Consider the following 9,605-nt stretch of genomic DNA (forward strand, 5'->3'; position numbering starts at 1 on the left):
ACCCGCTGCAGGATCTGTCTTTAGATTCAGTTCAAAGTTCTTGCTTAAACATAAATTCCTAAAATCTGTAGCTAAGGGATTTGTAATCTCTGTAGCAGTCTCTCCTATGACCATCACTGCTGCCACTGGAAACACAAAGGTGGATAATTTCCTATTAGGAAACGAAGAAAGTCTGACATTTTCAAAACTCCGTGTTCCATTACTACTGCATCTGTGTTTTTAGTAATTTTTATCCCTGTACCACCTGAACCTCTGTGGTGCTGTTGTCAGTAGCGGGAATGTCAGCAGCCAGTCTGTGTTCTTCACATTCCATCCTACATGAAAACAGTGTGTGCTACAGAGGGGTTTTGCTACATTTGGGCTTGATTTTCTAGTGTTGCTATTGACAGTACAGTAACAAGTCACTGGAATAAAGACATGCGTCCCTCTCGCTTTCTTTCCTGTAAGAAACGCTTGTTCTACTTTGTAGAAAGTTTCCTCAGGAAACAGTTGACTAAATGCCCCAATTCTTCACATGAACTTGCCGTTGTGGAACTCTTCTGTTTGTGTTTCTCCATTGACACCTGCAGGGATCGCTGTGGGCACCCGGCATGGAATGAAGAACCAAACTGCTGTCAGAGAGTTCCTTCTCCTGGGATTTTCCTATGGGCTGCAGGATCAGACGTCACTTTACCTGATCTTTCTGGCCACCTACATGGTAACAATCATGAGAATTATTATCTTTGTGGTGAAAAGGAACCGTCACCTCCAAAAGCCCACGTATTATTTCCTGGGGAACTTGTCCTTCCTGGAGATTTGTTATGTCTCAGTAACACTGCCCAGGCTTTTGCTTGGGTTCCGGTCCCAGAGCATGACCATCCCATTCTCCAGCTGCATGACCCAGTTATACTTCGTTATCTCCCTTATGTGCACTGAATGTGTCATCTGTGACCGCTATTTGGCTGTGTGCCATCCCCTGCGCTATCCAGCCATCATGACGCACAAGTTGTGCCTTCAGCTGTTGATTCTCTCCTGGGCAGGAGGCTTTTCCATCTCCTTGGTCAAGGTGTCTTTAGTTTCACAACTCACGTCATGAACCACTTCTTTTGTGGCATCTCTCCCGTCCTGAGCCTTTCCTGCACTGACACGTCCCTTGCAGAGACAGTGGACTTTGTGTGAGCCTTGGTGATCCTGCTGATACCTCTCCTGATCATTGTTTTCTCCTGCTGCTGTATCCTGTCAACTATCTTGTGTGTGCCTTCAGTGCAGGGAAGGAGAAACGCCCTTTCCACTTGTACCTCCCATTTGGCTGCAGTCATGATCTTTTTCTCGGCAGAGAAAAAGTGGACTTTGTGTGAGCCTTGGTGATCCTGCTGATACCTCTCCTGATCATTGTTTTCTCCTGCTGCTGTATCCTGTCAACTATCTTGTGTGTGCCTTCAGTGCAGGGAAGGAGAAATGCCCTTTCCACTTGTACCTCCCATTTGGCTGTAGTCATGATCTTTTTCTCGGCCACTCTCTTCGCGTATGCCAGGCCCAGGAGGATCCATCCGTCCAAACTCAACAAAACAGTGTCTGTCTTTTATGCTGTGTTCACTCCAGCATTGAACCCTCTGATCTATTGTCTGAGGAACAAGGAGGTGAAAGAGATTCTGAGAAAGACCGTGGGCACAAGCTGCTTTGCACACCAGTAAGTTCCGAGGATAAGGATACAGAGGAACATGGACAGGAGTGACAAGTGTCCTTCTTGAAGTGTAGTTGAGTAAACCTCTACAGCTTGTTCATCACTGACTCCGTCATCACTGACCCATTGCACTGGAGTCCGGGAAGGAAGAAATAGTATCGTTTCTATGTGGAAATGTCTCCTTCCCATTCATGAGCACTGTGACGCTGAATATTCTGCTACAATATCAATAAAATAAGCCATGATAGGACTTTGGCTGATGGATTATTTCCTTTTGAAAATCCTAAACCCTAGATGTATAGTTTTCAAAACCATGCAGGAATATTGGAAGTTGAAATAAATAACTTAGGCTTTTTGCATAGATAAACAACGTTTAATCCAGTTTCTTAGTTGTATTCCTTAAACACGTGTTTGTTAGAGCAAAAGCAAAACAGCGCTGGGTGCGCGGGGGATTCGCTCCGCCCAACACGCACACCTTTAAACCACAAGAGCTGTGCTTAAATACAGTAAGGTGTTACATATTCATCATGACCCCAGGAACGCCTGTACATATCCATAACCTTTCCCGCTTCTCATTAAAATGAGTCCCAGAGAACCATTTCCAGTCTCCTTTTGACCCTCCCTGTTCGCCTGCGCAGTGTCACTTGGTGCTTTGAGGAGGGTCTTTGGGGCCTTTGGATGAGACTTCATCAACAAGTTTCATAACTTTTTACACAGAACTTAACCACCTTTCCTTTTTCCAGGTTCAGAGCCCGTGCCCCATTCGGTTACACCTGTAAACATTGAACATCTCAGCACGAATCACAGCTGCATTTCTCGCACTGTGAAGGTATTTATGTGCTGAGCTCTGAACTCAGCGCTGGCGCTGTGAAGTTCCCCGCTGAGGGGATGAGGGGAGGAGGGGGCGGGGCCAACGGCCGGCGGCGCCCGGGGCTGAGACGGCGAGCTGCGATTGGCCGGCCGGGACGCAGCGGCCGTTCCCGCCTGAGCCTTCGGGCGAGAGACAGAGCGGGAGTGCGGGGAGCGGCGGGGACAGGAGCCGCCCACAGAGTGCCCAGAGAGCGGGGTTCTGTGGCTCTGCCCCGGGAATGAGCGACAGGAGGAGAGGAAGCGGCCCCGATGGTACCAGGTGACGTTCTGACTGGAGCCTGGAAACTGCTCCTCCCAGCACGGGCTGTCGGGCACTGAGCGGGCTGCCCAGGGCAGTGCTGGAGTCGCCATCGCGGGAGGGGTTTCCACATGAGCTCCTGAGGGACATGGGGCAGTGCCAGGGGGGTCATGCTTGGACTCCAGCATCTTCAAAGTGTTTGACAACCAAAAGGGTTCTGTTACACACTCAATTTTCACACTGTCATAGAGCCCGAAGGTCCCAGCGGGGTTTGGATCAGCGTGTTCTGGAACATTCTCAGGGGGTCAGGTCTGTGTCAAGAGTGTGGTGGAAACAGAAAGAGAGAAGGTGGGAGAGAACAGTGGGGAGATGGAGGAGCAAGAGTGAAGGTGAATACCAGAGAGAGCAAGTGTGTGCAGATCAGCAGGGATCACCCCAACCTGCCCCACAAACACGGCACCCAGAACTCCTGCACCCCAAAATACCCTTCCCAAACCCTGCACGCCCAGATCCTTCCCCCCAAACCCTGCACCAAAACCCCTGCCCCGCAATCCGCACCCCCAAATCCTCCACCCCCAGATCCTGTCTTCCCAAATCCTGCACCCCCAAATCCTGCAGCACCAAACCCTGCACCCCAAATCCTGCACCCCTAAATTCAGCCCTACCAAACTCTGCACCCCTAAAGCCTACAACTGAAATCTTGCACCCTCCCAAATCCTGAGCCCTGAAAACCTACACCCCCAAAACCTGGATTCCCAAACGCAGCACCCCCAGGTCCTGAACACCCAAACACTGCACCCCCATATTAGGCGTCCCCAATGCCAGCACCCCAAAATCCTCCACTCCCAAACTCTGCACCCCACAAACCTGGATCCCCACATGTGCACCCCCAAATCATGTCCCCCTGAAACGCTGCACTTCAAAACCCTGCACCCCAAAATCCTGCCCTCAACACCCTGCCCCCCCAAACCCTACACCCCAAGATCCTTCCTCCACCTCCTGAAACCCCAAACCCTGCACCCCAAAAGAATTCACTCCCAAACCTTGCACCTCCAAATCCTGCACCTCAAAGGCCTGAAAGCCCAAGCCCTTCAACCCCATCCCTGCAACACCAAATCCTGCACCCCAAAACCCAGCACCCCAGAATCCTGCACCCCAAATCTGGCCCTACCAAACCTTTCACTGCAAAGCCCTGCACTCCAAGATTGTGCTGCCCTAAACACTGAACCCCCAAATCCTGCACTCCCAGATCCTTGCCTCCCAAAACTCTGCACCCCAATTCCTGTACCCCAAATCTCTCACGCCCAAATGCTTACCCCACCACGCTGCACCCTCAAATCCTTCACTCCCAACCCCTGCACCCCAAAACTCCACACCTCCAAATCCTGAACCCTGAAACCCCACACGCCCAAATCCTGTGCCCCAGTCCTATGCACCCCACACTCTGCAACCTGAAATTTTCCCCCCAAACCCCTTCACCCCAAGATCCCGCTGCCTTAAACCCCGCACCCCCAAATTATCCTTCCCAACCCTGCCCCCCAAACCCTGTCCCCCTAAAGCCTGACCCCTAAACCCTGCTCCCCAAAACCCTGCTACCCCAAATCTTTTAGCCCCAGATCCTTCCCCCAACACCCTGCAATCCCAAAACCTCCCCCCCCCAATTCTGCCTCCCTCAAAACCCTGCACCCCTAAAACCCTGCACCGCTGAACCTTGCACCCGAAACCCTGCTCTCCTAATCCTCTCCCCCAAAACTCTGCATCCCAAACCCCTATACCCAGAACCCTGCATCCCACAAGTTGCACCCTGAAAACCTGCACCCCCAAAACCTGTACCCACAGATCCTTCCCTGCCAAAATTGGCACCCTGAAATTCCTCACCCCAAACCCTGCACCCCCAAATCCTCCAACCCCCAAGTCCTGCACCCCCAGGTCCTGAACACCTGAACCCTGAACCCCAAACCCTGCACCTCCAATTCCTCCATCCCCACGTCATGAACCCCCAAACCCTGCTCCCCAAAATCCTACACCCCCAAACCCTGCCCTTCTAGATCCTGCTCCCCAATACCCTGCACCCTGAGGTTCTGAACCCCCAAATCCTGCTCCCCCAAACCCTCTCTACCAAACCTTTCAGCCCAAACCCTGCCCCCCAGATCCTTCTCTCCCAAATCCTGCACCCCAAATTGTGCTGTCCAAACTGTGTCCCCAAAGTCCTGACCCTTTCAAACCTGTGCCCCCAAATTCTGCCTCCCCAAGCCTGCATCCCCAAAACCTATACTCCAAAGTCCTGCACTCCCAAGCCCAGATCCCCCAAAACTCTGCCCACCCAGATCCTGCACCCCAAAATTCTCCCCCACATAAGCTTACCCCCCCAACCCTGAATCCTCTAATCCTGCTCCCCAGATCCTTGCCCCCAAACACTTCACCCCCAAACCTGGCATCCCTAACCCTGCACCCCAAATATCTCACCCCCAGATCCTTCCCCACTGCCCTTCACCCCCAGATCCTGACCCCCAAATCCCGCACTCCCAAATCCTTCACCTCCAAACCAATGCAACCCACTCTTTGCAACGTTGAATTTCCCCCCAAACCCCTGCACCCCCGAGTTCTGATCTCCCAAACTCTGCACCCCAGAACCCTGCTCCCCCAAAGTCTGCCAACAAACCCCTGCCCCCCAAGCTCTGCAGCCCTAAATCGTGCACCTCCTCATCCAGCCGCCCAAACAATGCACCCCCAAACCATCCACCCCCAGATCCTGCACCCCCAGGTCCTGAACATCTGAACCCTGCACCCCAAAACCTGCTCCCCTAACTCTGCACCCACAAATCCTGCTCTGGAAAAGCCTTCACCCGAAACACTACACCCCAAAAACGTACACCCCCAAAACTCTGCACCCCCAGCTCCTAAACACCTGTACCCTGCAACACCCATCCTGAACCCCAACACCCTCCACCCCCAAATCCTGTGCCCCACAATCCTGACTCCCCACAGCCCATACTCCATGCCGTGCGCTCCAGAATCTGCACGCCCAAATTCTTCCCCCAAAGCATTTGACCCCCAATCTTGTTCGTCCAGACCCACCCCCCAAAACCCTGCACCTCTGAACTCTGCTCCCCCAAACCTCGCACTGCAAAACCTTGTCAACCAAATCCATCACCCCCAGATCCTGCTCCCCAAAACCCTGCACCCAAAATCCTGCCCCACAAACCCTGCACCCCCAAATTCTGACCCCCAATCAATGCACTTACAAACCCTGCACCCGCAGATCCTTCCCCCCCAAACCTGGCACCCTGAAATCCCTCACCCCAAATCCCTGCATTCTCAAATCTTGCATCCCCACAAAATGTGCACCCCCAAATCCTTCCCCCAAACACTCTGCACCCCTTAGTCCTGTTCCCCCAAATCCTGCACTTCCAAGTCCTGAAACTTCAAACCCTGCACCCTCAGATCCTTCCTTAGCCAAACCTGTACCTCCTTAATGCCTGCACCCCCAAGTCCTGAACACCTGAACCCTGCACCCCCAACCCCTCACCCCACAGCCCTGCACCCCCAAATCCTGCCTCTAAACCCTGAACAACAATGTTCTGCAACCCAAAGCCTGCTCCCCCATATCCTGCACCCCAGATCCTACACCCCAGAACCCTGCACCCCCATATTCTGATCCCTACACCCTGTACTCCCAGATACTTCCCTTCCAAAACCTGTATCACAAAACCCTGCACCCTTCAAACCCTGTACCCCAAAACCATACGCCCTTCAAACCCCGCACCCCAAAACCCTGCACCCCCAACTTCTGCAGCCCCAGTTCGATGTGTGAAACCTGCACCCCCAACTCCTGCACCCCAAAACCTTACATGAAATCCTGCCCCCCCAAACCATGCACCCCAAAATCAAGGCCCCTCAAATGTTCACTCAAAAGTCCGCACCACAAAACCCTGCCCCCTCCCAGTTCCTAAAGACATGAAACCTGCACCCCCAAAGCCTCACCCTAAAGCCTCACCCCAAATCCAGTCCTACCAAACCCTTCAGCCCCACACCCCAAGATCCTCCTACCCTAAACCCCCAACACCCTGCACCCATAAATCCTGGAACCCCAGATCCTGCACCCAACACCCTGCACCCCAAAACTCTGCACCTCCGGATCCTAAACCCTTCAACCCTGCACCCCAAATCCTGCAATCCCAAACGCTTCACCCCCAAAGCCTACAGCCCTAAATCCTGCCCCACAACCCTGCACCCCCAAATCTGTCCCCGAAACTCTGTACCCCAACAGCACACACACTGAAATCCTCCACCCACACATCCTGACCCCCAAATCCCTCACCCCAAAACCCTGCAGCCCAGTACCCCCAGACCACCGAATCTTGCACCTCCAAATCCTGCCCCCTTTAGCCCTGCACTTCAAACCCTGCACCCCCAAATCCTGCACCCAAACCCTGTACCCCCAAATCCTGCAACCAAACCTTGTACCCCCAAATCCTTGACCTCCCCATCCTGAATCTCCAAAAGCAGCAACTCCAAAACCCTACACCCCCAATCCCTGCACCCCCAAATAATTTTCTTTCAAATCCCACACCCAAAGCTCGTACACCCCAAGATCTTGCACCCCCAAGCCCTGCACCCCAAATCCTGCACCCCTCAACCCTGTGCACCCAAATCCTCCAGCCCCATGTCCCAAACCTCAAACACTGCACCCTCAAATCTTGCACCCCCCAAACCCCAGCACCCCAAACCGTTCTTCCCAAATCCTGCAACCCCAAACCCTGCACCTCTCGCACCCCAAAATTCGACACCTCCAAATCCTAAACCCTTAAACCCTGCATCCTGCAAATCCTTCTCCCCAAAACAGTGCCCCCCAAACCCTGCACCCCCAGATCCTGCAGCCCCTGACTCTGCATCCCCAAACACTGCACCCTCAGATCCTGCGTCCCCCAGCCCTGCACCCCCAAATTCTTCCACCTCCAAACCCTGCACCCCAACATCCGACTGCCTTAAACCCTGAACCCCTATGTCCTGCACACCCAAGCCCTACACCCCCAAATCCTTCCCCCCCCAGCCCTGCACCCTCAAACCCTGCACCAACATCCCTGCACCTGCAAATCCTTCCCCCCAACACCTTGCACCCCAAAATTCGACACCTCCAAGTCCTAAACCCTTAAACCTGACCCTCCAAATCCTTCCCCCCAAAAACAGTGCACCCCAACCCTGCGGCCCCAGATCCTGCAGCCCCTAACTCTGCATCCCCAAATGCTGCATGCTCAGATCCTGTGTCCCCCAACCCTGCACCCCAAATCCTTTACCCCAAAATTCCCCAAACCTGCAAACACAAATCCTGCACCCCCAGTTCCTGAACATGCGAACCCTGCACCCCCAAACCTACATCCCCAAATCCTGCACCCCTAGGTCCTGAACACCCAACCTCCAATTCTGCCTCGCCAAGACCTGCACCCCCAAACCCTGCACCACTGAATCCTGTGCCCCCAAACCCTGGACCTCAAATCCTGCCCCCCACAAGTTGCACCCTAAAAACCTGCATGCCCAAATCCTGTCCTACTGAACCCTTTACCCCAAGCCCCTTCACCTCAAGATCCTGCTGCCCTAAACCCTGCACACCCAAATCATCCCTCCCAACCCTGCCCCCCAAACCCTGTCCCCCTAAAGCCTGACCCCTAAACCCTGCTCCTCAAAACCCTGCTACCCCAAATCTTGCACCCCCCAACTCTGCACCCCCAGATCCTGCTGCCCCAAACACTGCAGCACCACACTCTGCACCCCAGAACCCTGCACCCCCAAATCCTTCAGCCCCATGTACCGATCTCCCAAACCCTGCACTCCAGAACCCTGCACCCCACAACCCCTTCACCCCCAAACCCTGCACCCCCAAATCCTGCCCTACCAAGCCCTCCACCCCAAACGCCTGCACCCTAAAATCCTGCTACCCTAAACTCTGCACCCCCATATCCTCCTTCCCCAAACCTTGAACCCCAAAACACTGCACTCCAAAACACTGCACCCCTATATCCTGCTCCTCAAAACCCTGCAACCCCAAATCCTGGCCCCCAAACCCTGCACTTCAAACTCCTGCACCCAAAGATCCTACTGCCCTAAACCCTGAACCCCCAAATCCTGAACCCCTGGAACCTGTACCCCCAGACCCTGTAGCCCCAAATCAGGTCCCCAAAACCGTGCCCCCCCAGCCTTGCACCCCCAAATCCTGCACCACCTAATCCTCCACCCCTTAACACTGCACCCCCAAAACTTGCACCACCAAATCTTGCACCCCTGAAACCTCCCCCCTCCAAACCCTGCACTTCAAAACACTGCACCCGCAAACCCTGAAGCCCGAAATCAGGCACCCCCAGTTCCTTCACCCCATACCCTACACCCCAAATCCTATCGCCAATACCTTGCAATCCTTAGTCCTGCCCCCCACACTCTGCACCCCCAACACCTGAACCGCAGAACCCTGCACCCCAAAACTCTACACCTCCAAATCCTGAACCCTTAAACCCTGCACCCCCAGATCCTCCCCCCAAAATGTATGCACTCCCAAAACCTTCACCCCCAGATCCTGCTGCCCCATACCCAGCACCCCAAACTCTGCACCCAGAAATCCTGCACTCTCATAACCCTGCACCTCAAATAATTTCCTCGACTCTGCACCCCCAAAACCTGTAACCCCAAATGCTGCACCCCCAGATCCTGTCCCCAAACTCTGCACTTCCAGATCCTGCCCCGCTAAACCCTTAAAGGTCAAATATTCCTCCCCCAGATCCTTCCTCAACACCCTGTACCCCCAAACACCCCACCCCAAAACCTGTACCACAGATCCTGCAC

General features: G+C 53.9%; 1 protein-coding gene across 1 annotated transcript; it reads left to right on the forward strand.

The window, feature by feature from the left end:
• Positions 1-595: 595 nt before the first annotated feature.
• Positions 596-1,673, forward strand: LOC308049818 (olfactory receptor 6B1-like; the record flags this gene model as incomplete). The annotated part of the gene is given in 4 exon segments (XM_080359689.1): positions 596-1,064; positions 1,067-1,152; positions 1,334-1,335; positions 1,337-1,673. Coding segments are annotated over 4 exon segments (894 nt in total).
• Between the last annotated feature and the right edge of the window lie 7,932 nt (positions 1,674-9,605).

This window comes from Nesoenas mayeri (genome assembly GCF_963082525.1).
Source record: "Nesoenas mayeri genome assembly, chromosome: 26".
In the NCBI taxonomy this organism is placed as follows: domain Eukaryota; kingdom Metazoa; phylum Chordata; class Aves; order Columbiformes; family Columbidae; genus Nesoenas; species Nesoenas mayeri.